Source organism: Aspergillus ruber (assembly GCF_000600275.1).
Source record: "Aspergillus ruber CBS 135680 unplaced genomic scaffold scaffold00020, whole genome shotgun sequence".
Lineage (NCBI taxonomy): Eukaryota > Fungi > Ascomycota > Eurotiomycetes > Eurotiales > Aspergillaceae > Aspergillus > Aspergillus ruber.
The window spans coordinates 181,308-208,685 of NW_024467316.1; the positions used below are offsets into that span (position 1 = coordinate 181,308).

Genomic DNA, 27,378 nt, shown 5'->3' on the forward strand with positions numbered 1-27,378 from the left:
AGACAGCAGGACATAGAAGCATAGTACTTGTAAACCAGAATCGATAGCACACTTTATCGCTGACAGGAGTCAAGTTGAGACGCCGCGGGCGTTTCATCTGGAGGATGCTCGGCCGGAGATGCCATGATTGGCCAGTGCATCAGGCGAGCCTCCTGGATGCTTGGGATAGACATCGCAGAGGGCTCCATACATGCACGAATATGTGGCATCCAGGGTACTGTTAGAGGGTCTACTTGCCTGCCGGAACACCGGAGGTCAGCCCCTAAGTACATACAAAAGTAAACCATGGGACAAAATCCCAAAGAATGGACCACGAAAAACCTTGTCTGGGCCAATCTCCACGGTTCACGGACCTCATCAATCAATCAAAGCGGGCAGAAAAAGTGGCATTTCGCTTTGTCTCCTCTTTTTCTCCTTTCGTCTCTCCCTCCCATACTTTATTCCTCCCACATTCCTCTCTCTCTTTCTTTTGCCTCTCTTGGGGTTCTTCGCCTCTGGAATTGATCTCTGCTGTGCGGTGATTATATCATTTTCATTCCTTGCCTTCGTTGCCTTTTTTTTTTTTTTTTTTTTTTTTTTTTTTTTTTTTTTTTTTTTTTTTTCAATTTTATATTTTTACTTTTTCCAGGGTCCCCGGCTGGTTTCTGGACACTGGTTAATTCTGTTAGTATTGGACGTGTTCGCGGTTGTGCGCTCCTTCTATATTCTCTACTACGGAGAATAATCATTACAGGAAGGGAGTAAAGAGAATTGGATTTTACAGTGGTCTTCTCTTGCTGTGCAAAGACACACTCCGACCACCGCATTCATTCACAACTTCAATACTACCTGTCACTCGAGAGTCACTGCATTCGTCGCTGATAACGCTCATTCCGATCATCTTCCATTCCTTCTGCTGTCATCGCTATTTCTCCACTGTTTGAGATCGTCCAGCATTGCTGTGTCCAATTTTGATACGTCAACTCGACCCGCAACGATAAAAAAGGCGAAACCCAGAGGGTTTATATTCTTAGTTAACCTACGATTCACGACAAACCAACAACCATGACCAGCCTCAGTCGTGCGTTCACCAAACGCCACAAGCGTCCCGAGGTGTCTGCCCCTATGCCCTACCGTGAGGGTCAAGTCAAGTTCTCGTCGGGCACTATTAAACGGGGAAAGATATCGGGCCCTGTGCAATTGGTTTCGACCACCAACATGCTGGCTTACAATGCGCCCGATCTGGGCTCTGCAACATCATCTTCATCCTCGTCCATACGATCGCCAGACGACTCGGAGATGTCGTTCTCCCAGCAGAGCTTCGGAACGCCCATCACTTCGCCAGATGACTCGTCCCGGGATGTTTCGCCCATCGAGCCGAATCAAGCATCATATTTCCCCAAACAACAATTTATTCCCAAGCGATCGGCGACAACAGTCAGCCACACTCGGTCATCCACTTCGACTACTTCTTCTACAGATGCACCAATGGTCCCAAGACGGGCGCTATCGCACACCAAACGATCCCATCAGGAGTTGGCCCGGCAGCGTTCGATTTCAAGGCTAGATCCTCCGCCACTGAACGTCTCTCGCACCCCGTCAGTTCGTCAAGCACCCGATCCGTCCTTCAAGACGGAAGCGCATCCATTTGGCAAGGAGCTGGAGCAGGTGAATGAGGTGGCTGAGGAGTTTGGTGGCACCACCCGGCGACTTGACGAAGAAGAAGCTGTTTTGCTCAGCAAGGGCCTCAGGAAATTCACCGTAGACGATTATCTCGTCGAGGTGAATGATCTGTACGGAAGCATTTTCGACGACCAGCTGGGGCCAATCAGTGTTGCTCATTGGCTGTGAATCGTCGGATCCGGAATCGGAATGTCGCTCAATACGGAAGAGGAGAACAGGCTATTTTCCCTTCCTGTCAGGCGTCATCAGTGTACACCACCGTGTGACTTTTCCACTCGTTTTTCATTTGTACATGTTTTTTATGCTATTTAATTGTTCTGTGTTCGTTTTGTTATATACCATTTGGGTACTTGACTGATTACCCCTGCGTTTGTTATCGGATCGGTGGCCTTTTCTGTTTTTGTTATTTATCAATGGGATTACGGAACATTTACGAGACAAAGATATCTGGCGTGAATGGAAATGGACTGAATTGTATTTGAAGTAATTATATTGAAATCATAATATTCCGTAGTGAAGTCGCAATAATTACATAGGGTGGGAAACCATGTGGCACCACGTGATATGACCACTAAAACGGTAACGCGTCGCGGTCACGCGATGGTCACGGGTCTGGAGCCTCAGGCCCCACAGCCGACGTAAAAAAATTTGCTCTCCCCGGCTTTGCTCCTCGACGCCAGAGCAGCATCCGCCATCTGTGTTGGGCTGCAGACACATCGTTCTTTCTTCAGACTTTATGTTGTGATATAAGTGGCATTTATTCCCTATTATTCACTCTCTTGTTTACCTATTCTTAATCCTCTTGTTCTGGTCTGACCGCTCAGCCTGATACTGGTGTCGTGTGCTTGGACCAATCTGCTGTCACTCGACCACCAACAACTCCTACGAACAAATCCATGACGAGACCCGTAGCCTTACCTATTTTGCCAATCCCTACGATCACTTATTATTCCTCACCATAGCCATGGTTACCTTTGCCACCTCTGCTTCGCGCCCAGCTGCGACATCATCCAAGCCGAAACCCAACCCCTCCATGTTAGCGGCCTCTTCGCCTGTGCCTATTCTCAAGACCTCCAAGACTGGGACCTCGACGCCTTCACTGAAACGGAAGATGACGGATATGGATTTGTCGCTGTCACCATCGTCAGCGGCATCTGAGGGAAGCGATGCAGCTCCTAGCCCAAAGAAGCGAGTTCGAGTACAGTTCGATAAGGAGGTAGATATGCGCGAGGTACCGGCCAAGGAGCCTAAGAGCCGTGAACACAACATTGGTACTGTAATGGAGAAGAGTGCGGCTGTTGTTCGGGAAGAAGTTCGCAGAGCCCTTCAGCGTCACATCTCGGGTGCGGATAGTGAGGCCTACGATCGTATTAAGGAGATTTTCTCGGTCGATCCGAAACGTCAAGACGAGGATGGCTCGTCGTATGATGTTCCCTCGCATAGTACGTTAAAACACCATCTTATGGGTTTGCTGTCAAATGTTGCGTCATTGGATCGCAGCTGCAATGGGTTGGTGCATGCAGTTTTGAGCAGTGAATGGCTCGGGCGGGATGAGTCGTATGTGAAGCTGTTTATTCGGTTTATGGGGAATCTGGCTGCTGCTCAGGGAAGCTATCTCGGATCCGTGCTGAAAATGCTGGTCAATAACCTGGGTGAACTGCCCAAGGGTATTGGAAGGATCCCCGGATACGCTCCTGTTCAGGCTTCGGAAGTTTACACAAGAGTTCATATGGCGCTTCGGTATTTATTGCAGTTGATTCCATCTGGGAGTGGGTCGTTGTCTCCGATCTTGTCAATGAACTTTCCATTTGACACGGACTCGGCTAAGGCGAACATTGCCTACACCCAGAATATCCTTCGTGTAGTTAGCTACGCTCCTGAACTTCAGGCCGATGTTCTGGCGCTTGTTACAGAGAAACTGGTTAAAATTGATGTCCAAATCCAGGTCGACATGGAAGACTTTGAAGATGAAGTGGGCGAAGATCTCTTGCATGATACGAATTTCGACGAGGATGACGATGATGACAACGCTTCGGTTCAGAGCGACGACTCTGCCGATGATGAGTCGCGTCGCATGCAGACTGTCAAGGACAACATCCTCAAGTTGGATGGTATGATCGATCTGCTCTTCGAGTTCTATGCACCTCCGTTCACGTCGGGCACACTGGACGAGAAGGAGAATGCCTTGGACCTCTTGCTCAGTCACTTCCAGAGTATCATTCTTCCTACATACCGCTCTCGTCACTCCCAGTTTCTTCTCTTCCACTTCTCCCAGTCCTCGCCGATTCTTGTCGATCGCTTTGCGGCGACATGCGTGCAGCTCTTGTTTAACAAACTGCAGCCCGGTATCATGCGTCAATCGGCAGCTGCATACCTGGCCAGCTTCGTTGCCCGCGGTGCGCATATCTCCGGTGACGTGATTCGCGACGTTTTTGATCTCCTCACTACTCATTTGGATAACCTGCGGATTGAATACGAACCCGCCTGCCGCGGCCCTGATCTTCGTCGCTACGGTCCATTCTACTCCACCGCACAAGCCCTCCTCTACATCTTCTGCTTCCGCTGGCGCGACCTCACCACCGCTGCCATGGAAGGCGACACCCCTGATCAAGTCGACGAGCTCGAACCCGAAGAAATCGAATTCCCACCCTACATCAAAGAAACCCTTCACCGAGCCATCCAGTCCAAACTCAACCCCCTCAAAGTCTGCTCCCCCGCCATTGTTTCCGAATTTGCACGGATATCCAACCACCTCGACTTCCTCTACCTCTTCAGTATCCTCGAGACCAACAAGCGTATCCGCATCACATCGTACCGCAGTCTATCATCCATGGCAGACCCGCGCTTCAGCCAGGTCGAGCGGGAGACTCGCGCAGGCGATGATTTGGGATACCAGCTTGACGCATATTTCCCGTTCGATCCGTACCAGCTCCCGCGGAGTCGACGCTGGTTGGAAGGGGATTATGTCCACTGGCGGGGTATCGCTGGTCTTCACGATGACGATGATGGGTCAGATAGTGAGGCTGGGAGTGATGAGGAGAGCGTGAGTGATGATATGACGGAGACGGACGAAGATTAGCTGCCGTCTTCTCTTTCGTTGTTATCTTTTTATTTAGATTTTCGTGCTCAATACCCCGTGCTTATGTTTCATGTCGGAAAAGTTGTGATTTAGCGTGGCGTATGGTTGGATTTATGTAAAATACGAGTAAATAGAAATGGATTGCATTATCAACAAATCATCTTCCCATATCAAACTAAACACTCCCCGGGGCTAGCCTATTCCTCCCGTCCCGTAACGCCAGCATACTTTCAACCCTGTCTATAATCCACAACCATAGCAACGGTGTTAATAAATCTCGCCTCAAGCCCTAACACCCATACAATGACATACGACACAAACAGACAAATCACAAGAAACCGAAGCATTGGACGCGCGTTTGCCGTTAGATCTTCCTCACGCACGTCCGAGAAACCCGCTTCCCGAACAATTGCTGCTAATCCTCGTCCATCCTTCTCACTCCCCGTAGTTGCAATGGTACCAGTAGCAGTAGGATTGATCCCTCCATACTGATGCACCTTGCTCATTTCCCCCGTCTGCAGAGGCGAACTCCATCCAATGGTCATAGTCATACAAGCAATCCGACCACCAGGCTTCAACACATGATAAAACTCCCCAATAAAAACGGGTATATCAGTTGCGTGCGCGAGTGTTTAGATCGTATATACCGCGTCGAATATGTCGCTGGGAAATATAGGACTGGGGTCGTGATAATCACCTTAGATTGATAGGTACTCGAGACATTTCGCAGTCGTAGGGCTGCCAGTTTTGTAGAGCTTTCCGAGTTCGCTTTCAGCGTTCTTCCTCGAAATAGACACCTTACCAGGTAGTAGATCGATAGCATGGACTTTCAATCTCTGTTTGGCGAAATCAATTGCCATATCCCCCGTCCCACAGCCTTCATCTAGCACTTCTCCCTCCCGCTCTCCTTTCTTTCCTCCTTGTCCCTGAATCTTCAACGATTCAAAAACCTAATCTTCCATTGAAATCAACGCTGGATATATCGGAAATGGATTCAGCGATTTTATATATTGCCATAATCCCGCATTCGCAGGGAGAGAGTGGTAGTAGGAGAGGTGCGAGCGGCCGCCAAAGAATAGGGCATTGCCGAGGTGGGTTTCCAGGGAGATATAGTATGATTCGACTGTCATTTCATTTTTTCTTGGTTTTTTTGGGTTTAAGGCTTGGAGGGGAGCGAGAGAGAAGGGGATTAACTAGATTTGGAGATTACATTTGAGTAAGGGTGGTGTTAGCGTTGCTGTTGTATTGATATTGTTGTAGTTATATTGTTCTCAGTGGTGGGACTCTTCGTGTATGGAGTTGGATACGAGTTCGTTTAATCTGATGCGCCAGAGATAGCAAGACTTTACTTGTAGTTAAGAGAATAATCAACAGAAATCACAGAATATAGGCGATGTATAAATCAATTGCAGCTTTAGTACTCCGTACATGCTGTTAAGGGTAGCAATTTCTGATTTGTTCGATTTATACCATTCAACTAAACAGATACTTCAACTACCAGTCGTGAATTGATTTAAGGTAACATGCTAACGACATGGAAAGGCAACAAAGCAACTAGATATGGTGATCAGAACACGCAACCCCAAATCAATCAAGGAGCGGGAATTCAGGCATAATCACTTCATTATTACGGTTGAGTACATGGGCGAGAGAATAGTCTTCATTGATAATTACATTCCAGAGTTTGTATCAGAAGCTAGAATATTTAGATTGAGCTTGCTAAAGGAGTAAGGACCATACCGTATCTCTCTGGGACTGTGTGCCCCTAAAGTCCAACATCAACAACCAGTCATTCAGAATACCCTCTGAGATCCATCCTTTATAACTGCCCTCTGATAAAAACCCCTCATAGTGCTCGTTAAGCTTGTCTCCATCTTGAATTATCTCGGCCCCCCCATCCTGGCCCTTTGATCCTAAAATCGATACGACCCTCTCCAGCGAATGACCATTCACTGGAGATAGAAACGCCACGACCAACCAAGGAATTGAACGCTATATACCATTCTTCATAAAACTTGGATTCTGGTTTACTGAATACCGATGGTTCATGCGTCCTCAGAAGTCTCGTTCGAGAGAAACGACGCAAAACTGCTTCGCTCAGAGCAGTTACCGACGGGAATTCAGACGATGGGAACGGCTTGGGGTTGTGCAATTGCAAGAAGTACTCGATATATCTGCACACCAGCACTCGCATGTAATAGAGAAAATGAGTGGAGCCTACTCTCGTGCAATCTTGTGGGAAAGAAGCAGACAGTCTCTTTGCCATCCTTGTCTATGTCCTCCGTGCATGATCAACTTGTTACTATAACAATCATTGCATCACTGATCCTCCAAGTTAAACTGGACTGCCTTTTGTTCCAGTATCTACCAAAGGAATTCCATTGCTGAGGCTGTAATTTTCCACATACGCGGGAAGAAATAGGCGAACGGCTTGTATTCGAGTCCCTCGAAGACGGTCTGCTCGTCAAGCAACAAGTCCACCATGCGTTGCTTGGTGATTTGAGGAATGCTTTCATTTCCTAGCTCAGAACGGTAGGTCTGAAATTAGCCTTGAACAACAAATCTTATCATCGAGATCCATACTTCGAAAAAGTAACTCATTAATGAGGAAACAGCGCCTGGATGCCCACTTGCGATAGAGTAGAGATAATCGCGAGCATCGGACGTAAACCCCCAGGATATCTTGTGCAGTACACCTAGCCTCAGCATTGCATCGTCAAACTTCCCGGTTATAGAATAGTCAAACATCAGGAGTGCCGGGTACGCTAGATACTATTAGGGAAACCCGCTGCTCTGAACTAAAGTATGTAGGAAAAGACCCCTTTAGATATTGCGTAGGCCCTGTTAGTGAGCTTCCAAAGGATACAAAGAGACACATTTTTGCTCCGCGACGAAGGCGACTTTGTGTCTTGATAAAACCGAGCCAGAATGCCGAGTCAGTGTACGAGCACTGGGCTTCATCAAGTACGAAGACGATGTCTGAATCGCAAACGTTACCGGCAGTCACAACAATACGCCCGGCTTTTCTGCACTGCTCGGTCAGATACTCGAGTGAATTCGAGGTGTCTGGCCAGATGAAAAGGGACACCATGGGCTCTCCACGTCTCCAGTAATAACATTCTAGGAGATGCGCCAGCCAACTCTTTCCGGAAGCAGTGGTGCTTCTATCATGTACGACATTGTACTCCGAGAGTTTAACAAGTTTTGCAATAATTTCAATGTGTGGTGTTATGTCAAGGGCAACACGGAGGTCAGTCAGGGGAGCTGATAGTTGTAGTTTGGAAGAAACTTACAACTGTATTCATGGTTGGAAGTTGAATGAAAACAGCCATCGCAAAGATAGTCAGTGGATGGTTTGAGTAAAGGACACAACCCTGACTTGCAGGGACATTTTCCATGGCCTGACATGTCGACAGAGCAGCGGCCCAAACGTATCTTTGTAGGTGAAGCCATTTTCAAACACATACGTAAAGTTAATGAAGACAATGATTAGGTGTGAAAGAAGAGCAGTAGCGCCAACAAAACAGAGTAATGTTCTGTTTATTGGTCTTTGACAGAAATACATATATTCATTAAGATACAGAAAGGATGAAAGGGGAGTTGAAATAGCCGAAGTGGTTTTATGATGATGACTTGATCACAATTACAGCTATTCGTCTCATGCAACCATAGAGAATATCATTGTATTGTTTATTCTATAAAGGGTGTATTCTGTAAATATATACCGAGCAACCCTAGAAAAATCTTTACCGATGTTCAACGTCAATTCTCATCGGTAACCAACTACCATAAGGCCCAGCTGCGTGTTTTATAATCCTCGTCAGCTGCAAGATCCCTACCTACTCAAACTGCGAGTACTAGTCTAATGTATGCCATGAGTACTTTCCTACCAGTCCTATTCCGGTTCAGAAAGAGGTGTAGGACAGGACATACCTGAGAATCATTATTGATAGCTACAAAGTGAAACTTATACCCATCTGTAGCAAGATCGTACGCTGTACAAACCCACTGTCAGGTTTATTTCCTTACGTGGTGGATCGTACCTACCCTGTCAACACTTAGCAATCAATAAACCTAGGCCAGACTCACTTACAATCCCAAGAACCTGATCCAGACTCCCCTCTCCACCCAGCACAGCTGTAAAATCAAACGTCCTATCTTCCCGTCCATATCACAACACATTATCACTCCCAACCAAACGAATCATCTCGTTCCCATACATCGCGTTCACGCCGATTTCCCGTCTTTATCCCACGCTTTCGATCCTCTACAAAGCCTCGTGTGAATCGTATTGCCATTTTGATAAGCGGGCTTGGTCAAGTGTGAGTCCTATGATTGTGCTGAGGCAGAGTTTTGCGCGGAGGCTGCGTAGGGATAGGAAGTGTGTTATTGGGTTATGGGATTTAGGATGCGTTCTTGTTTGTTCGTTTTTGATACAGTATAGTATGATGAATAGGTTGAGGCGATACCGATGCCATCTGGTTGAAAGACTATTTCTTCTTTGTCTAGGAGCCAGAAGGTGGTGCTGGGGTTTGCTGGGCTTATGTCGAAGATGGTCGATGTCTGTTTCTGAGAAGATGTGTTGGCGTCTGCATCTGGGCAGTAGTTCTGGTAGTCTGAATCGGGCATTTGGGAATCGGTGGCCATGTTTTCATGTCGGATACAGAGATTGTGAGAGATTGTGAGAGATTGTATGTGTGAGGTTTATGGATGTTCATGTGAAAGTTGTTAGCTGCCTGAGTGAATGAGTGCTATTTCTAGATGCTATGTACATATCAACCAACGCCATTTATCCCATGTGAAAAGCAAGACGCTTCCTGAGCGAGTAGAATACAATAATAGCAAGTGAGCGATCAACGCTCAAAGATAGTTTTCATGTCAGCACAAGCATCGGAATACAGAATATCAACCTTGTCCTGGTCGCGGAACGGGTTAGGCGACTTGTCCCAAGCATGAATGGCTTTCTCAATCATCATGGCTCGCACGCGTTTACCTAGATCCTGTAACCGCCTGACAAACAACTGACCTTCATTCAGTAGCATGTCCCATTCACAGATGTACAGGTAGATATCGTGTGGAAGGGCATCGGCAAGAATCGCATCGGGAGCACGGATAGGCGACGCATAGGGCGACTTCCGTTCCTCGAAGTCTGGCAGATACGCCTCATCGAAGAGATTGGTGAAGAACCTCGGGAGGGTCTTATCGGGAAAGGCGCTGCGAGCACGGCGGTGGTCTCGTGACTCTTCGAAATCCAGAATGGGATACCAGCAGAACAACCCGACAATATGTAGATCGTTAGACATGTCCACGAGTTTCTGTGTTGAATCCGCCCGGCTCAGATTGCTAGTGCTGGCCGTCGAGGCTGGATACGGATATACCTCCCGCACCATGCGGTCGCGGAGTCGCAGCGGAACCGTCACGGCCAGGTTGCCACCGGCCGAGAAGCCGCTCAACACGATCCGGCTGACATCCAAACCTAGTTCGCCTGCATGTCGCGCGAGATACTGTAGGGCATCAACGCCATCATCCACTGCAGCAGGAAAAGGGTGTTCGGGGGCTCGACGATAAGCCACGCTCACCACGACCGCTCCGACCTCATGAATGACGCAGCGAGCCCAGCGACCGTCGTCGGTAGCACAACCCAAGGTAAAACCTCCGCCATGGAAATTTACCACCACAGGTAAACGACGGCCTTCTTTGCGAGAGCGGTAATACCCAGGAGGACAGTAGAAGTGAAGAATGGCGCCAGTGCCGTAGGTCGAGTCGTCGTCGCCGGAGGGAATTGAGCGGGTAAAGGACGGACTGGGAGGACGAGGAGACGCGATATCGTGGATAAACATGCCGATGCGCATTAGAAACCGCCAGAAGACGGCCTGGGTGAAAAGCCACCAACGAGAAGAGGCCATTCTGGTTATACTTCAATATCTTGTGGAATACGAGTTGAAGCAGGGAGGAAGAGAAGAGGAGAGTCAACCGGAAAGCCGGAGATAGGGAGTCGGCAAGACACGGTAAGTATGCGTAAATAATAATAATTCTAGTAGTAGTAAGGAGGAAGCTCAAAAGCGCATTGTTTCGTCATTAGCATCTCGCACCTCGCACTCTGATATCACATTTTAATTCTTTGCATATCAATAAAATTCCCCGATTCAGGGCATCTTCAGGGCCGTTTCTTGATTACTGGCGCATTCGACCAATGACATCATCTCCCGTGACATCGGACTGGCTTCATTTACCGGGCTTTCACTTTCCTTTTTCTACTTCTGTTTCTCACAGCCTTATTCAGATTATACAGATTGCCCCTATTACATTGAGACTACTCTGATATCCTTATATATATTTCTTGGATTGTCTCTTGGGAACTATACTGAACCCACTTCCGTTCGTTTCCGGCAGTACATAACGTCCGCTGATCAAAAAGCTTACCTGCCCCCCTCAATTTCACGTTCCTCTCTGCCTTACGGGTATATATACACACTCACTTCCGGTGTCACCTTGCTCTAATAACAAGGCTGACCCTGTGATTCTCTATCGCTAGACAGACACCATGTCAATTCGACGGGCTTTATCCAAAATTAAACCGAGAACCAACCACCATGAGGATGAGTCTACAAGTAGCGCCTCGAGGGTTGCCTCACCATCCCCACGTCGCAGTTTTCTCGGTGGCCTCCTGCCAACCCGCGATTACGTTTCGTCCTCAGATGAAGGGTCCGATGACTCTGCGTCTGCAGGGACTTTGAGTAAGAACCAACAGAAACGTATGGCTCGTCGTCAGCGTCGACAAGAGCGGTCGCGCCAAAGTGAGGATCAACGTTCGGAGGATTCGGAAAGAAGACGCAGAGACGACATCGCTCTTGCGGCTCAGCAAGAAACTCCCGAAATGAAGGCGCGGTATGGTGATTTACCGTTAATGCAGTCCCGCGATCGTCCCCGCGATCAGCGCACTCGACTCGAGAATGTCTCCAAAAGCATCGAGGGGCAGGAGGTTCTCTTCACGGCCCGTTTGCATATTGTTCGGCGCATGAGTGCAAAGCTGGTCTTCCTCGTGTTCCGCCAACAACTCTTCACTTTCCAGGGTGTACTACATGAGCAGCCGGGGTCCAAGTCGCTGGCTATGGTCCACTGGGCTGAACACCTGCGCCTTGGTTCCATTGTCCGTGTTCGCGGCCACGTCCAGACCCCAGATGTTCCCGTGCTGGGTTGCACAATCCATGATGTCGAGCTGGCTATCGATGAGATCCACGTGGTCGTGCGCCGGGACGATCCTGTTCCATTTAGCGTCTACGAGGCCGAGATTCGTACCACCGAAGAGGATCGTGTTGAGGGCCGTCGCAGTCGCATTCCGGATCGCACTCGTCTCGCCAACCGTGTACTCGACCTCCGGACACCTACATCTCAATCTATCTTCCGCCTTCAGTCCACGGTGTGTAATCTGTTCAGATTCGCCTTGGACGAGGAGGGCTTTATAGAGATTCACACCCCCAAGCTACAGGGCTCTGCAACCGAATCTGGAGCCAGTGTCTTCGGGCTCAGCTACTTTGGTCGCGATGCTTTCCTCGCGCAGAGCCCGCAGTTGGCCAAGCAGTTGGCCATCTCAGCTGATTTTGGCCGCGTCTACGAGATCGGTGCCGTTTTCCGTGCAGAAAACTCCAACACCCACCGCCATCTGACTGAGTACACCGGTCTGGATGTTGAGATGTCAATCGATGAGCATTATCACGAGATGCTTGAAGTCTTGGATAATGTCATCAAATCTATCCTGAAAGGCATTTACGGCCGTCACCGCCGCGAAGTTGAAACTGTGAAGCACCTCTTCCCCTCCGAGGATGTCGTTTGGCTTGATGAGACCCCCATTATCCGTTTCGCGGATGGAATCAAAATGCTCAACGACTCTGGATGGCGGGATGAAGAGGGGAACCCCTTGCCTGATGATGAAGACCTCCATACTCGCGACGAGATCCGACTGGGAGAGTTGGTCAAGGAGAAGTACGGCACTGACTACTACGTCCTTGACAAGTTCCCTGCCAGTGCGCGTCCATTCTACACCATGCCTGACCCTGAGAACAACCGATACACCAACTCGTTTGATATCTTCGTGCGTGGACAGGAAATTGTCACTGGTGGTCAGCGTATCCACGACGCCCGAATGCTCGAGGAGAGTATGCGCCGCGCGGGCATCAAACCGGATAGCATGGAGGAATACATGGAAGGCTTCCGCTGGGGTGCTCCGCCGCACGCGGGGGCTGGTGTTGGTCTCGAGCGTCTGCTCATGCTCGTTCTCAAGTTGGGCAACATTCGTCTGGCGTCTCTCTTCCCGCGTGATCCCAGGAGCTTCCCGAGCAAGCCACCGGTTCTTGAGCTTCGACACCCCGAATCGTCCACCATGGAACCTCCATGGCACCGTGAGAAGAGGAGCCAGCTCGCCGAGAGAGATAGCGACCTGCAACCCCTAGCGCATCTGATAGCCAACTATGGTGATGCCACCTCCACGTCGTGGGGTGACGAGCGGTACAAGATCTGGCGTGACATGGCCACTGGTGCAGCAGTCTCATACGTGCCCAGTGTCAACAACCACGTCGTGGTTCCGGGCAACCCGCTCTGCGACCCCAGCCAGTACAACCGCATCATCACCCAATTCCTCCACTGGTTGCACCGCGAAACCAAGTACAAGCCTATTTGGCTTCTGTGCTCCCCCGAAGTCGAAGCCATCCTGGGCGACAAGCTAGGCTGGCGCTCCATGAGCTGCATCGCAGAGGAACGAGTCGATCCGCACCGCAATCAGGCGGCCTCAGACGGTGAAATTGCCCGCAAGATCCGCCGCTCAGAGAATGAAGGTGTCAAAATCGTGGGCATGAACAAAGGCGAGATTGTCTCCGACGACGTCCGCCAGAAGATCGACCAGCGCATCAACGACTGGCTCTCCAACCGCAAGGGTACCCAGGTGCACCTGTCGGAAATCCAACCCTGGCGTGATCACGAACACCGCTGGTACTTCTACGCTACCGAAAAGTCCGGCCAGATCTGCGCATTTGTCACACTGGCCACTCTCTCGCCTGTCCACGGCATGCAGATCAAATACAGCTTCGACTTCCCTAACGCTCCCAACGGCGTCATCGAACACATCGTCACACACGCAATCCAGACAGCCGCGCAGTCGGGTGTCAAGTCACTCACCTTCGGCGCAGGCGCGACAGCTTCCCTCACACCAGGCCACAACATGTCTGGCGCAAAGGTCAAGTTCCTGCGCAACTCGTACGAAGGCGTGGCCAAGCAGTTTAACCTCGTCCGGAAGAGCGAGTTCCGGGCTAAATTGGGCGCCGAAGAGGATCCGTTGTGGTTGGCGTACCCGCCACATGGTCTTGGGTCCAAGGGAATCCGGGCGATTCTCAACTTTTTTATGGATTAATTGGTAATATCCTGGTGTTTTGTCTTTTTTCTTATTCTTCATCTTGTTCTTTTTTTTTTTTTTTTTTTTTTTTTTTTTTTTTTTTTTTTTGAATATTGTGTACGAGGCATGAGCAATATGTGGATAATGATGTGCTATGTTTGATTTTGGCGACGTTGATAGAGGCATTTTGATTTTGTTTATTCCACTACTACCCCTGCTCTAGTTTTGCTATTTATTTTATGTCAAATATAGCTGGTCTGAATCTCTGCTCTACTATTGTTCCTATATCTTGCATAGTTCGGAAATATTACTAGTAATATACAATCACTGACCCTTTTTCTCGGCACTGCCAGCAGCACTTCCAACCACTCTCCCAAACTCCTTCACCACCCACCTCGCAATCCCAATAGCAGCAATACCAACAATCAACCCCCAACACGCCGTCGGCACAAGAGAATTGGGAAACACATTCCCCCAAAACGGATCTAAAATAACATCCGCAATAACCGGCGGCACACTCTCCATCAATCCCTGCTCAATTGTAAAGTAATCCGCCGCGGCATAAATGCGCAGGAAAAGCACGGAGTCAGAATCGTGTGACCGGGTACGACGCAAAGGATTTCTAGGCGCATGATGCGAATTCGGAACCTGCGGGATGACTTCCCTGGGATTATTCACGTCGACGGAGGCGAGGCGCGCGGAAGAGAAGTGGCTGATTGACGCGAGGAGTGATGGATCGTCGATTATCGCATCGAGGGGGTATGTTGATAGTGTGAATGATGTTGGTTGCTAGATATTATCTGTCAGCCCCAACCAATCCTTTCCAATGCAAACCCAGGGTAGACTAACAGTAGCCAACCAACAAACCCGCACCTCATACCTCTGGCCCGGGTTCAGCCCCTCAAGCAGAAACCATGATTCTGCTCCGTCGGGTTTCGCAGTGGAAGGGAATGAGGCGTTGAGATTTGTTCGCAGGATGTTGTTTTCGGGGGAGAGTAGGTCTAGGCCTAGGTCGGAGAGGTCGGGAGTTATGTTGGAGGAGGAAAGGGGGGAGGGGGTTGGGGCGAGGAAGATGGTTTTTTCGACGTTGGCGTGAGCGGTTTGTAGAAGGAGGGTGAGGAGGGGGGCCAAAGTGTAGAAGAGGGATTGGAGCATGGTGTTCTGGCGTGTTGTTGAACAAGCTATGTCATGGTCTGTCTGTACTGGTTAGCAGTCTAGAATGACGATGGTGGTCGAGGTGAGATATATCTCAGTGCATTATGGTGCACTACAGGGTCAGACGCAATCCCATGAATCCAATCTAATCCTGCGTAGTATACACGCACAATTGACCCTATAAAGACACAGCAGCAACAACAGTATACATACCTTATCTGAAGTGATGGTAGCATGTGATATCAGTCCCGTGACATTAATCAGCGTTGACCGCCTGATGGCCGAGTCTCGTCCAGATCCCGTGACCTGACAGCGGGAAGCCAATCAGAAGCGATGCTACCCAACGCGACCCAGCGGGGTTCATTGAAAGACCCCGTACGGTAAGGTAATTACCGAGTGCCGGTATTGACAGCGCACTCACCCACCATAACAATCAACAATCAACAACCCGCCGGAGAAGAGGACAACAAGACTCTCGCGACTTCATATCTCTCTATTAATTCTTGTGTAAGGTACGTACTATACTAACTGTCTGTGTCCTGGCACTCTACGAACTATTCTCTAGCTCTTTTGCTTTTTTCGTCGGGGGTTCATTTGCTTACCCCTGAAACAAACCGTACAGATCGTCCGAAGCCTGTTTTTTTCTTTTTTGATTTTTATCACCTTTCTCTTGACCCTCGTCTTCCCTCTCTGACCCTCTTCCAGCCCTTTTAGATACCCAATCTCGTCGAATCCGCACCGTCAAAATGAGAGAAGTCATTAGTTTGAACGGTGAGTCGCCTCTTGTCGATTCCTGCGTGAATGATCTTCGAAGATACCCGGGACGCGTTACTAATGATTCTCGTCTACAGTCGGCCAGGCTGGTTGCCAAATCGCCAATTCCTGCTGGGAGGTATGCATTGACCACTTAAACCCCGTGGAGGGTTGAACAAGATGAGGAACAATAAGGAACAACGCAAATAGAGAAAGAGGAGGATGAAGATACAAAACAAGGAACCAGCGGGGAAGAAGGCAAGGTGGCATGTTCTGGAACGTGGCTGACAGTTATTCTTTAGCTCTACTGTCTCGAGCACGGCATTCAGGTATGTGGAATGACGGATGGCCCCCTTTGATTGTTGATTTGAAGAGATTGCATGCTAATACCTTGATAACCCACAGCCCGATGGATACCTCACCGAGGAGCGCAAGCAGCAGGACCCCGACCACGGATTCAGCACTTTCTTCTCTGAGACTGGTACGTTGATGCACTATACGGAAGAAAGTGCACTCTAACAAGAACAGGCCAGGGCAAATATGTCCCCCGTACCATCTACTGCGATCTCGAGCCCAATGTCGTCGATGAGGTCCGCACCGGTACCTACCGCAGCCTTTTCCACCCCGAGAACATGATCACCGGCCGTGAGGATGCCTCGAACAACTACGCCCGTGGTCACTACACTGTCGGAAAGGAGATGATCGACCAGGTCCTCGACAAGGTTCGCCGTGTTGCCGACAACTGCGCTGGTCTCCAGGGTTTCTTGGTTTTCCACTCGTTCGGTGGTGGTACTGGTTCCGGTTTCGGTGCTCTCCTCATGGAGCGTCTCTCCGTCGACTACGGCAAGAAGTCTAAGCTCGAGTTCTGCGTCTATCCTGCCCCCCAGAACGCTACCTCCGTCGTGGAGCCCTACAACTCCATCTTGACCACCCACACCACCCTGGAGCACTCCGACTGCAGCTTCATGGTTGACAACGAGGCCATCTACGACATCTGCCGCCGCAACCTCGGAATTGAGCGCCCCAGCTACGAGAACCTCAACCGCCTCGTCGCTCAGGTTGTTTCCTCCATCACCGCTTCGCTCCGTTTCGATGGCTCCCTCAACGTCGACCTGAACGAGTTCCAGACCAACCTGGTCCCCTACCCCCGTATTCACTTCCCTCTAGTCGCCTACGCCCCCGTTGTCTCCGCCCACAAGGCCGCCCACGAGTCCAACTCGGTCAACGAGATCACCATGTCCTGCTTTGAGCCGAACAACCAGATGGTCAAATGTGACCCTCGCAACGGCAAGTACATGGCTACTTGCTTGCTCTACCGTGGTGACGTTGTCCCTAAGGAGACCCACGGCGCCGTGGCTACCCTCAAGACCAAGCGCACCATCCAGTTCGTCGACTGGTGCCCGACTGGTTTCAAGATTGGTATCTGCTACCAGCCTCCCCAGCAAGTGCCCAACGGCGACCTCGCCAACCTCAACCGTGCTGTGTATGTTTGCCCTATTTATGAGATGTGGAAAAAGATTGTACTAACTTCATTAGTTGCATGCTGTCCAACACTACCGCCATCTCCGAGGCCTGGTCCGCTCTCGACCACAAGTTCGACCTCATGTACTCCAAGCGTGCCTTCGTTCACTGGTATGTTGGTGAAGGTATGGAGGAAGGTGAATTCTCCGAGGCCCGTGAGGACCTTGCCGCCCTGGAGCGTGACTACGAGGAGGTTGCCAGCGACTCGTTGGAGGAGGAGGGCGAGCTTGAGCCGGAATACTAGATGGAAGATTAAATCACTTGGCGGAGACCCCCGGGACCGAGGCATGGCGCCGCTTGTGCCGATACTAATACCCTGGATCCTCGGGTGTTTATTCTCTGTTCGGGTTGCTGGGGAACGGCGTTTTCACCTGCACGACTTTTGGCCTCATGCAAATAAGAAAGATTTGATTTAGCCCAGACTGTTTATTCCCTGTGTTCTTTTATTATTGTCTCATACTTGATTTTATTAATATCCCCGGAAAGCAGCGTGGTGAATTTACCGCTCGTTCATATCTTTTTGTTTTTCTTTCTCTCTCTTGAGTGTCTTTTGTTACAACTATAGGATGTTGTAATTAAATTAAAAAGAAATCTACGGTGTTGGGGTGTATTAAATGCTTTATTATTGTACATATTTAGTACAAAGTAGCTGTCAGTCGTTAGTAGTAAATATGGAGTACGTGGAGGTTGTTGACCGCCCGGCAGAACCAGTCCTCCCCGGAGCCAACAGCGAAGGACCTCCCTCTTTCCACCCCCAGCAAGTTCCTGGTGCTTTTCATTGCTCCTGGTCAAGCGTTGATTGTTTGCTTGAACTGTTTGTTTATTGCAAATTGTCTTTTAATCCACTGCGACTACCCCCTCTTCCATCCGCTGGACGGGGCGCTATCTATGCCGTAGCTTCCTAGAGCTGACGACAGCGCCCATTTCGTCACCTTACTTACAACCCCAACTATCAAGCATAACAACTTCCATTTGAACGGAGCGCAAGTCTGCTCCTACACGCGACCATGGCTGAAGCAGGTGAGCTTAGCATTCCTTTCGACGGTGAATTGTCGTTTCTACAAAAAGAGGAGAGGAAACCGTGTTGCTGGATCAGGACTCAGGAGAACAGGCATAATGCGGGCGGAAGCTAACGGGGTCTCTTTGAATTGCTTCCAGGGTCACGACAACCCAATCTGAACCTCACTCCCGAGGAGAAACGGGTCTTTTTTCAGCTCTTTCAGGCCGCAGACACGACTAACCTGGGTGTTATTACGGGTGAAGTCGCCGTGCCGTTTTTCGAGAAGACTAGACTTCCTCCGGAGCATCTTGGTTTGGTACGTTGCCAACTTTCTCAATTCTTTCTCTGGATTGAATAGTCGCGTTGTGCTTGCATCCTTGGACATATGAGGCTAATCGCTGTTGGGCTTGGTTGTATAGATTTGGCAGATCGCAGACAGGGAGAACAGGGGGCTTCTGACCCCTTCTGGCTTTGGAGTCGTTTTGCGACTGATTGGACATGCTCAGGCTGGTCGTCCACCGACAGAGGAATTGGCGGCGCAACGTGAGTGCAATCCACAGTATATTGCGATCGGGAAAGCGCTAACACTTTGTTCAATTTTCTAGCTGGACCGTTGCCTAGATTCGATGGCATTGTGGTAGACACTTCCATGCCCACTGGCCGTGATATTGGCGCCACGAGTCCTCCGCCGTCTGCTGGTGGTCCGATCCGTGTGCCTCCGTTGAACCCCGACGACGTTAACAAATTCACATCGTTGTTTGACAAGTCGGATGTGGCAAGGAGTGGCATTCTCCCGGGTATGTTATCAGTGCGGCATTGACTTGCACCGAAAGCTAACGGGTTCTCGTACAGGCGAAACGGCCAAGCAGATTTTCGAGCGCGCAAGACTACCGAATGAGATCTTGGGACGGATATGGAACCTGGCGGACACGCAACAACGTGGCGTTCTCGATGCAACCGAGTTCATTATCGCCATGCACTTTCTTACCTCCTACAGATCGGGCGTCATGAAAGGCATCCCTCAGACGCTGCCTCCAGGTCTGTACGATGCAGCCGCACGAAGAGGATCGCGGTCATCTATGGGCTCACGGGGCTTGGACGTCCCTCCTGTGCCCACTATTCCCAGACAGTTCACTGGACCGCAGCGCACTCAGAGTCCGCTCAGTAGACAAACGTTCCCGCAGCCTCTTACAGCGCAAGGCACAGGTGGTGGTGTGGAATGGCTTGTCACTCCTCAAGAGAAAACACACTTTGACAGCATCTTCAACACGGTCGATACCGCAAAACTTGGGATGATCACCGGTGACCAGGCTGTTGCATTCTTCATGAATGCCCATTTGCCTGAAGATGTTCTGGCCCAGATCTGGGATCTCGCAGATATCGATGCTGATGGTCAGTTGACGAAAGATGAGTTCGCGGTTGCCATGTTTCTTGTCCGACAACAGCGCACTGGACAAGAACCGTTGCCGCAGACACTCCCGCTTGCCCTGATTCCTCCCAGTATGCGTCGTCCAGGTACTGCGCAAATGGCTCCCGCTGTCGCACAAGTCCCGGCACCTGCTCCGACTCCCGGACCTCTTCCTGCTGTCGCGGCTGCTCCTTCGCCGCGGTCTGCTGCTGATGATCTCTTCGGTCTTGATTCGCCCGCTCAACCTGCGGCCCCTTCACAGATTCCTCAATCTACCGGAGGATCCAATGTCCCGTTCCCCGCTCCTGCATCTCCGAAGACGTCCCCCCCGGGTACATCCACTACGTTCAAGCCTTTTGTTCCAACATCGTCCTTTGGTCAGAGTTTGCAGCCGCAAATGACTGGTGGTCCGCCGCCTGTCCGGTCTCCACCACCGCCAGCTGATGATCTTCTGGGAGACAACGACCCGGAAGAATCGAAGAAGCTGACCAACGAGACTACTGAACTCGCAAACCTGTCCAATCAGATTGGTTCGCTGGCGACTGAGATGCAGAACACTCAGACGAAGCGTACATCCGCCGAGCAGGACTTGTCTCAGAGCTCACAGCAAAAGCGCGACTTTGAGGCACGGCTTGCCCAGGCACGGACAATGTACGAGCAGGAGGTCAAAAACTACAAGGCTATAGAGGAGCGTTTGAATGCCTCCAAATCAGAGACCTCGAAGGTTCAACAGGAGTATGCGTTGATTGAGGGTAGTAGACAAGACTTGCAGAACCAATATGATCAGGTGTCTGCTGCACTCACTGCTGATCAGCAAGAAAATACAAGCTTGAAGGAAAAGATTCGTCAAGCTAATGCCATCGTCGCTCAGCTCAAGCCTGCCCTCGAAAAGGCCCGTTCTAGCGCACGTCAACAGAAGGGTCTTGTTGCTATTAACAAGAAGCAGCTTGCTACTGTGGAAGGCGAACAGGATAAAATCCGGGGTGAGATCGACAACCTCTCCAAAGACTCGGAGCGGGAGTCTGCTGCAAGCCCGGCTCCTGAAGCTGGTGCCGCCGCCGCTTCTATTCCCGCAGTGCCAACACCACCGCCCCAGGTGTCAACCCCTGCAGAGTCCACCACAAGCCAGAACACAAACCCATTCTTCAAACGGACTGCGACAGGATCGAGCGGCAATGAAAGCCGTCCTATCTCCCCTGCAGTCTCGAATGACCAGCGAAGTGCGTTTGATAACCTTTTCGGGCCTTCCTTTGCACCTCCTCCTGGTGCTACTCCTCCCCCGCCAGTTTCCTTCGGTGCCGAATCCCCTTCGGTGCAACAAACCACTGCCAAGTCCCCTGTGGAATCTGGAGCTCCTACTCCGTCGGTCTCGCCACCCCCTGCCGCGCTGACTGAACCTCCAGCGCCAGCTGAGTCCAGACAGATCACCCCCAGCGCTCTTCCCCTTGGTGAGCCCCAGTCAGTGACTTCTTCGACCAAGGTGTCGCCCCCGGGAAGCCACTTTGGTGGTTTCGATGCTTCTGGTTTCGCAACTCCTCCGCAAGGCAATATTTCACCCGCCCCCGTTGAACGTACTGCTTCGAAGTCGCCCTTCGATGAAGCAGACACACGTTTTCCTGACATCCAGAATGCTCCCGTCCCTAATGCTGGAGAAGGAGCAACCAAGGATCCAAGTTTTGACGAGCTCTTCGGTGGCCCCGCGCACCAGCGATCTCAGTCTCAGAAAGCTAACGACTTTGACGAGGCATTTGCTGCTATGAAGCAAGGCGGTGCTGATAAGCCCAACGGAGCTGCGGGTGCGGCTCAGTCTGAGTTCCCTCCCATCCATGAGTTGGACGATGATGACGACAGCACCGACACCGAAGCTCCCATGGGTTTCGATGACAACTTCACGCCGGTTGCGGCGGCGCAGGGTCAAATTGGCGAGACGAGTTTCCCTCCCCCGCCCGCAACGGCAGCAGCTGCGCCTCAGCCCCCTCCCGCCGGAGCCCAGACTAGCCCGCCAAGCTACGATCAATCTGTCCCTCACCAGGAGCCTGGCGACTTGCCAGCCGAGTACAATGGCCTCCTGCCAAACCGCGAGGATCCCACTCATGCAGCTGATGCGCCCCACTCGGTCGAGTCTAGTACCGGTGCACCTGTGGTTGGCGGAGAAGCCCAGCGAGACACGTCGAGTAAGCCGGGTGGGACCGATTTTGACGCTGCCTTTGCTGGTCTCAACCTGGCGCCCGCAAAGGAAACTGAAGATGACGAAGATGACTTTGAAACAGGTGACCAGAAGAACAACACAAACTTTGATTTCTCCTTCGACAACCCATCTCAGCAGAGAACTGCCTCTCCAAATACCAATAACAACGTCACTTCCTCGGACTTCTTCAGCTTCGACAATAACATTAACGCGCAATCCTCGGGCCACTTCTCCCAGCAGCCTACCACTACCTCACCCAGTGGCGGAACCCCTAAGCCTGACTCTCATGAATGGGACGCACTCTTCGCCCCTCTCGACAACATCAACTCCGAAACTCCAGCCCCAACCAACGGAGGGCAACGAGCACCCACCGACTCAAAGGAGCCTGGATGGGCCCTGCAAAATGACACCGGGGAGGATGATCTGATCCTTCAGCGGTTGACCGGCATGGGTTTTCCGCGTAATGATTCTCTCGCCGCGTTGGAAAAGTTTGATTACAATCTCGACAAGGTGAGCTTTCATTAAATTGCCTCGTTAACTGTTCCGTTGAGCTAACTTTGAATGCTAGGCTGTGGACTTCTTAACCTCCAAGGCATAATTATTTCTGTGCTTTTTATCTTGTTTTCCCCTTACTATTGCACATAGTTTTCTTTTGTCTTTACACTATGTTCCCTGATAGGCCTACAATCTTTGTATCGTTTTCCTTTTTGCATATCTTCGTTGTATATTCCATTGCGTTTCGTTTTTCTACTCCAACCACGCCAAGGTGTGCTGCTTTGCCCCATCGTCAACTCATTCACACCGCTTCATGTACTCTAGATCTCCCAAAGACAGGGGAGAGGCGAGAAAAGGAAAGGATAGGTGCCAGGGCAACTTATCTTACTATCCAGTTTAGCAGGATAATTCATAATCTTCTTAATTTCTTTCTTTTTCGGATGACAATTTGAGCAAGTAGGAGCCACTATAGTACCATATCAAAAGACTAATCCGACCTGCGGAAATTTATTAGACTAATGTAATACACAAGAATGACACTGCACAGTTTAACAAATGCGACAAGCAAAAGTGAACACTCGAACTGGAGCGGAAAGCATCAGGTAGGATATAAAGTGGTCAAAACGATGGTAGAACATCGGTGCAATATGGTCGTTAGGGTTCCAAAGAACTGTCGTACTATGAATTTTTCTCATGCTGGGTCGATACTCGCTGCAACGAAACGACTACATAAGTTAACTAGTTGTTCAAAAACAGCAGATGATCCTCAAACTTACCAAAATCTTCAAGAGAGCGTTGCTTTGCATTACCCTTCGGACTCTTGCCATGCATAATGTTGTCAAAACCCGTCGAGCCATTCAAGAGATAGTAGAGACCGCCCATAATACAGAAAACCCCAAATGAGAAGATCCAGACACGGATAACGGCGACGATGGAAGTTTGACCACCGACGAACCATCCGAATAAGCAGAAAAATGTTGCCAGCAGGTCAACCACAAAGATCGCTGCCGCCAGCTGCCAAGAAGGAAGTGATGACCAAAATGGCCCGTTTGCACGTGTGATAAAGATCAGCCAGTTCTCGGTCAATGTGATCTCGAGGAACAGGACCTCATCGCGCCGTCCGAAGTTTTGCACGATCCCCCCGTCTTCACCAGCCATCATCATGGTGGACAATGTGATCCACGTTCCCGCAGCCAGTACGATACCGAGAAGAACGGACATGCCCCATAACTTGGGAAGATTCCACTTGACGGGTGTCTTCGAGTAAGGAGCATTATCGTAAGCGATAGCAAGTGTCGCGATATCTGCAAAGATGGCGATGAATACCACCAGCTGGAGATTGAGACTCTCATTCATAAACACGATCCATAGGCCTAGGAAGATCTCGAGATGAAGCGATAACGCAATCCGATAAACGACGTATGCGTACATGCGATGAAAGATCTGGCGAGAAGTCTTAAGAGCGTCAACGATGGCGGACAATCCAGGAGCTAGGAAAACAATATCGGCAGCTGAGCGGGCTGCATCCGAAGAACCCTCTACTGCGATTCCCGTGTCTGCCTTTTTGAGGGATGGAGCATCATTGACGCCGTCACCCGTCATTGCAACAAGATATCCACGCTGTTGTAGAATCTCAACGACATTGTATTTGTGCTGGGGGAAGACTTCAGCGAAGCCGTCGGCAGCCTCGACAAAGTCATAGACTTCAGATCCAGGCATAGTGCCGCCGCCGCCCAGGCCAAGTCGTTCTGCGTTGTACACGTTTGTCCCAAGTCCTAGCTGACGCGATGTCTCTCGAGCAATGCCAACCGCGTCACCTGTCAGCATCTTAATGGACAATCCAAGAGTCTTAGCCTCATTGATAGTCTTCGCAGTATCATCACGCGGGGGGTCGGAGCATGGCATAATACCAAGAATCTCCCATTGGGAATCGCCACGCTTGCGAGCAACTCCAAGAGATCGGAAGCCGCGAAGCGCGAATTCAGCAACCTTATTCTTGTAATCGGTGTCGACTTCTTCGGCAAGTGGGTGACTTTCCTCGACCGTCCTCAAAACGAACAGTGGAGCCCCCTTCATACAGGTTATACGCTCGCCTTCAGGTGACTCGACGACAGCGGTGACCTTCTTGGAGACAGGATCAAACGGATGGAATTCGAGAACTTTGTATTGCGTGAGAACAGACTTGACATGGGGATAGTAACGAAGTGCTTTGAGGAAAGCACGGTCAATAGCATCAATGCCCTTTTTCTTCCGTGAGGCAGCCAGACAAGCAGTCAGCATGAGGTCTTCTGGTTCGACGCCGGCTACCGTATAGGGCTCTGAGAGCGATAATTTGTTCTTCGTCAATGTACCCGTCTTGTCTGAGCATAGAATCTCGACGCCAGCTAAGGACTCAATAGCCGAGAGTCTCTGAACGATAGCCTGTTTCTTGGCGAGATATGCAGCCCCGACAGCCATGGTAGTCGTGACAACGGCAGGAAGACCGACAGGAACACCGATAATAGTAATTCCCAGGGTGAACTCCAAGATGGTCAAGATGTTATTAGAGCGGTAGAAAGACGAAACCCAAATGACGAGAAGAGTGACTATGACGAGAACCAGGAGAACAGTGCCAATTCCGTTGAGGACATCAGTGAAGTGACCAGAGCCGGATGAAGCAGCGTTGACCATTGCAGCAGCACGCCCAACAAAGGTGTGATCACCAGTGGCTGTAACGACTACCATTCCGCCTCCACGCTTCACAGCAGACGATGCAAAGCAGCAGTCACCGAGTTGCTTATCAACCGCTAAAGACTCTCCTGTGATGGAGGATTGGTCCACCTGAAGAAAGGCGTCGTCGGTAATAATTCGACCATCAGCTGAAACGATAGTACCCTAGTGCTTTCTTTAGTAAACATTCTGGATCATGATGGGGAGCTGTTGTACCTCGTCGATTTTCAAGATATCCCCTGGAACGACTTCGGACGCGTCGATTTCAATAAGGTCTCCGTTTCGAGCCACGACTGCTTTGAGAGCCAAAGTTTTTTTCAACTCTTCCACAATGGAGCCTGCCTGGAATTCCTGAAGAAAGCCCACGGATGCGTTCAGCAAAAGAAGTGCACAAATAACACCAAAGTCGACCCAATCTTGGAGACCAAGAGCCAGTATCGCAGCAGCCTGCGTGAACGGAAATGTCAGTTGAAGTGCAAAGGAAAGCAACAGAGAGAACTTCGTACCTCCATGACAAACTGGATTGGACCAACGAAAAAGGATAAGAACTTGAGGTAATGATTCGGCTTATCCTCCTTCAGCTTGTTGAGACCGTATTTCTTCCGGCGAGTCAGGACTTCTTTGTCGTCGAGTCCCCTCAACGGATCAGTTCGAAGCAACTCTTCGGGGACAGTGCCAGTGTATTCAGGCTCGTCTTGCGAGTCATCTTCTTCGTCGTGGATGCCGCGTACTGACTCCAGCTCTTCGATGAGGATATCCATATTCTCCTCATCATCGTTAAACGACGGCTTTGGCGTGTCGTACGTGCCATTGGGGAATATTGGAGTCAGGCTTCCCTGGCGGCCGTAGTCCACGTAAGAGGATGGACCTTTGTATTCAGCCGTCGGCATGGTGGGATGTCGTATATAGGTACACAGCGAATAGTATACTGAGTATGTATGTAACTGTAGAAGTGAAGCTGTAGAGAGATAGAAACAAGCTGGAACTAGATGAGCAGCAGCAGAGAGGTTAGTGAAGTGAAAAAGAAAGGAGGTGGAGGTGGAGGAAGTAGTAAGAGAAGGGGAAAGATAAGCAGGAAAGAGCAAGCAGGAGGGAACAGTGAGACTGGAAGGGCTGCTTACCGACGTCTATAGCTGCATAGTAACCAAACAGTTGATTTCTTGATGATTATACCAAAGAAAAATGTAGACTGGATAAGAAGGTTGAAGAGAGTAAGATCAAACGGATGATCGGGAGAAGAAGAAAGAAAGAAGACCAGCAAAAAAGGCAACTGAAAGCCGTATCAAGATGTCGAGAGTATCTGTTCTGTTATGACGGATACAGCCTGACACCATATTAGACCGCCATTATTACCTGTCATTACCTGTTCTATTCTGTAAGTTACTAGGGCATTGGTCGTGCCTTCCAGATTCGGAAACTGGGAGAACTTCTCCCCACTATAACCCCCCGCCCCCAGAATTGGCCATGATTAGAATTAATTTTGGTATAATCCGGCGGAAATTTTGGAGAAGCACTCTGCTTCTGACGCTAATACAGTGCCCTACACCAGACCCAGCCATTGATCTGACCAGCACATCGTAAGCAAGTCCGTGCATAGTCGGACCGCTTGTAGAGCTGTCGACAAGGATAGGGTTTACCCCCGTGCTATCTTTCAAATACAAGTGACGAGATATAGGCAGCTGATTTCCTGTGTCCGGGGCCAGGATCGGGACAGATCTAAATAGCAGAATGAGAGGACAGCTGAAGGTTAGCCATCCAGTTAGTGCCAGCAGTGTCAGCACTTGAGGTTTCATCAGAGTATTTGGCACTGGCCCGAGATACCCCGGACAGCGATAATACTAATTCATAGCCGCAGGCATGATAGCAACACGAGCGCTAAGAGTATCAGACAATGCCAATTAACTAGCGATTCCAATTAGGACTGAGATTATCTGTGCACCGTACCTTCGGCGCTCTGCATGCTGAAATCGACTTTGGATCATTCAGCACGCTGGCCACAGCACTCGAAGGAATGATTCCCCAC

At 50.1% G+C, this 27,378-nt stretch overlaps 11 protein-coding genes across 11 annotated transcripts; 5 read left to right on the plus strand and 6 right to left on the minus strand.

Annotated features, from left to right (window-relative positions):
* Positions 1-587: 587 nt before the first annotated feature.
* EURHEDRAFT_414062 (uncharacterized protein) lies at positions 588-2,216 on the plus strand. Its single transcript, XM_040782324.1, has one exon. It carries the CDS (start codon positions 1,045-1,047, stop codon positions 1,828-1,830), a length of 786 nt encoding a protein of 261 aa, XP_040637336.1. The 5' UTR covers positions 588-1,044; the 3' UTR covers positions 1,831-2,216.
* A 125-nt stretch (positions 2,217-2,341) lies between these two features.
* On the plus strand, positions 2,342-4,888 carry EURHEDRAFT_414063 (rDNA-binding RNA polymerase I transcriptional factor). Its single transcript, XM_040782325.1, has one exon. The coding sequence runs from the start codon at positions 2,627-2,629 to the stop codon at positions 4,739-4,741; it is 2,115 nt and encodes a 704-aa protein (XP_040637337.1). The 5' UTR covers positions 2,342-2,626; the 3' UTR covers positions 4,742-4,888.
* Positions 4,889-4,971: 83 nt separating this feature from the next.
* Positions 4,972-5,286, minus strand: EURHEDRAFT_378996 (uncharacterized protein; the record flags this gene model as incomplete). The annotated part of the gene is made up of 2 exons (XM_040779121.1): positions 4,972-4,981; positions 5,054-5,286. 2 exons carry the CDS (start codon positions 5,284-5,286, stop codon positions 4,972-4,974), a joined length of 243 nt encoding a protein of 80 aa, XP_040637338.1.
* A 1,666-nt stretch (positions 5,287-6,952) lies between these two features.
* On the minus strand, positions 6,953-7,919 carry EURHEDRAFT_414064 (uncharacterized protein). The gene is made up of 2 exons (XM_040782326.1): positions 7,334-7,919; positions 6,953-7,273 (listed from the first exon to the last, which is right to left on the minus strand). Exons 1-2 carry the CDS (start codon positions 7,487-7,489, stop codon positions 7,106-7,108), a joined length of 324 nt encoding a protein of 107 aa, XP_040637339.1. The 5' UTR covers positions 7,490-7,919; the 3' UTR covers positions 6,953-7,105.
* EURHEDRAFT_524497 (uncharacterized protein) lies at positions 7,482-8,194 on the minus strand (the record flags this gene model as incomplete). Its single annotated transcript, XM_040786929.1, has 2 exons — positions 7,482-8,005; positions 8,035-8,194. 2 exons carry the CDS (start codon positions 8,192-8,194, stop codon positions 7,482-7,484), a joined length of 684 nt encoding a protein of 227 aa, XP_040637340.1.
* A 1,244-nt stretch (positions 8,195-9,438) lies between these two features.
* EURHEDRAFT_414065 (alpha/beta hydrolase) lies at positions 9,439-10,918 on the minus strand. The gene has a single exon (XM_040782327.1). The coding sequence runs from the start codon at positions 10,645-10,647 to the stop codon at positions 9,595-9,597; it is 1,053 nt and encodes a 350-aa protein (XP_040637341.1). The 5' UTR covers positions 10,648-10,918; the 3' UTR covers positions 9,439-9,594.
* A 367-nt stretch (positions 10,919-11,285) lies between these two features.
* Positions 11,286-14,317, plus strand: erdS (aspartyl-tRNA synthetase, cytoplasmic; the record flags this gene model as incomplete). Its single annotated transcript, XM_040779122.1, has 2 exons — positions 11,286-14,094; positions 14,307-14,317. The coding sequence occupies 2 exons, from the start codon at positions 11,286-11,288 to the stop codon at positions 14,315-14,317; spliced, it is 2,820 nt and encodes a 939-aa protein (XP_040637342.1).
* On the minus strand, positions 14,274-15,483 carry EURHEDRAFT_414068 (uncharacterized protein). The gene is made up of 2 exons (XM_040782328.1): positions 14,976-15,483; positions 14,274-14,915 (listed from the first exon to the last, which is right to left on the minus strand). Exons 1-2 carry the CDS (start codon positions 15,279-15,281, stop codon positions 14,451-14,453), a joined length of 771 nt encoding a protein of 256 aa, XP_040637343.1. The 5' UTR covers positions 15,282-15,483; the 3' UTR covers positions 14,274-14,450.
* Positions 15,484-15,737: 254 nt separating this feature from the next.
* EURHEDRAFT_482167 (tubulin alpha chain) lies at positions 15,738-18,257 on the plus strand. Its single transcript, XM_040785514.1, has 7 exons — positions 15,738-15,788; positions 15,987-16,052; positions 16,133-16,173; positions 16,337-16,363; positions 16,440-16,515; positions 16,563-17,517; positions 17,571-18,257. The coding sequence occupies exons 2-7, from the start codon at positions 16,028-16,030 to the stop codon at positions 17,797-17,799; spliced, it is 1,353 nt and encodes a 450-aa protein (XP_040637344.1). The 5' UTR covers positions 15,738-15,788; positions 15,987-16,027; the 3' UTR covers positions 17,800-18,257.
* A 52-nt stretch (positions 18,258-18,309) lies between these two features.
* EURHEDRAFT_414071 (EF hand domain protein) lies at positions 18,310-23,086 on the plus strand. Its single transcript, XM_040782329.1, has 6 exons — positions 18,310-18,575; positions 18,714-18,871; positions 18,975-19,098; positions 19,161-19,352; positions 19,408-22,661; positions 22,720-23,086. The coding sequence occupies exons 1-6, from the start codon at positions 18,563-18,565 to the stop codon at positions 22,747-22,749; spliced, it is 3,771 nt and encodes a 1,256-aa protein (XP_040637345.1). The 5' UTR covers positions 18,310-18,562; the 3' UTR covers positions 22,750-23,086.
* Positions 23,087-23,138: 52 nt separating this feature from the next.
* EURHEDRAFT_482173 (plasma-membrane proton-efflux P-type ATPase) lies at positions 23,139-26,134 on the minus strand. Its single transcript, XM_040785515.1, has 4 exons — positions 25,862-26,134; positions 25,572-25,802; positions 23,423-25,520; positions 23,139-23,371 (listed from the first exon to the last, which is right to left on the minus strand). The coding sequence occupies exons 1-4, from the start codon at positions 26,114-26,116 to the stop codon at positions 23,325-23,327; spliced, it is 2,631 nt and encodes an 876-aa protein (XP_040637346.1). The 5' UTR covers positions 26,117-26,134; the 3' UTR covers positions 23,139-23,324.
* Positions 26,135-27,378: the final 1,244 nt, after the last annotated feature.

What these genes read in the sequence shown, in the direction of transcription:
- EURHEDRAFT_414062 (XM_040782324.1), top strand. Translation starts at nt 1,045, where the DNA reads ATGACCAGCCTCAGTCGTGCGTTCACCAAACGCCACAAGCGTCCCGAG.
- EURHEDRAFT_414063 (XM_040782325.1), top strand. Translation starts at nt 2,627, where the DNA reads ATGGTTACCTTTGCCACCTCTGCTTCGCGCCCAGCTGCGACATCATCC.
- EURHEDRAFT_414064 (XM_040782326.1), bottom strand. Translation starts at nt 7,489, where the DNA reads ATGTTTGACTATTCTATAACCGGGAAGTTTGACGATGCAATGCTGAGG. An exon ending in TTTCCTCATTAATGAGTTAC is followed by an intron (nt 7,274 to 7,333) that starts TTTTTCGAAGTA and finishes TTTCAGACCTAC; the next exon opens with CGTTCTGAGCTAGGAAATGA.
- EURHEDRAFT_414065 (XM_040782327.1), bottom strand. Translation starts at nt 10,647, where the DNA reads ATGGCCTCTTCTCGTTGGTGGCTTTTCACCCAGGCCGTCTTCTGGCGG.
- EURHEDRAFT_414068 (XM_040782328.1), bottom strand. Translation starts at nt 15,281, where the DNA reads ATGCTCCAATCCCTCTTCTACACTTTGGCCCCCCTCCTCACCCTCCTT. An exon ending in GGGTTTGTTGGTTGGCTACT is followed by an intron (nt 14,916 to 14,975) that starts GTTAGTCTACCC and finishes GATAATATCTAG; the next exon opens with CAACCAACATCATTCACACT.
- EURHEDRAFT_482167 (XM_040785514.1), top strand. Translation starts at nt 16,028, where the DNA reads ATGAGAGAAGTCATTAGTTTGAACG. An exon ending in AGAAGTCATTAGTTTGAACG is followed by an intron (nt 16,053 to 16,132) that starts GTGAGTCGCCTC and finishes TCTCGTCTACAG; the next exon opens with TCGGCCAGGCTGGTTGCCAA. An exon ending in CACTTTCTTCTCTGAGACTG is followed by an intron (nt 16,516 to 16,562) that starts GTACGTTGATGC and finishes TAACAAGAACAG; the next exon opens with GCCAGGGCAAATATGTCCCC.
- EURHEDRAFT_414071 (XM_040782329.1), top strand. An exon ending in AGAGGAATTGGCGGCGCAAC is followed by an intron (nt 19,099 to 19,160) that starts GTGAGTGCAATC and finishes TCAATTTTCTAG; the next exon opens with CTGGACCGTTGCCTAGATTC. An exon ending in AAGGAGTGGCATTCTCCCGG is followed by an intron (nt 19,353 to 19,407) that starts GTATGTTATCAG and finishes GTTCTCGTACAG; the next exon opens with GCGAAACGGCCAAGCAGATT.
- EURHEDRAFT_482173 (XM_040785515.1), bottom strand. Translation starts at nt 26,116, where the DNA reads ATGGATATCCTCATCGAAGAGCTGGAGTCAGTACGCGGCATCCACGAC. An exon ending in ATATCTTGAAAATCGACGAG is followed by an intron (nt 25,521 to 25,571) that starts GTACAACAGCTC and finishes AGAAAGCACTAG; the next exon opens with GGTACTATCGTTTCAGCTGA. An exon ending in ACGCTCTCTTGAAGATTTTG is followed by an intron (nt 23,372 to 23,422) that starts GTAAGTTTGAGG and finishes TAACTTATGTAG; the next exon opens with TCGTTTCGTTGCAGCGAGTA.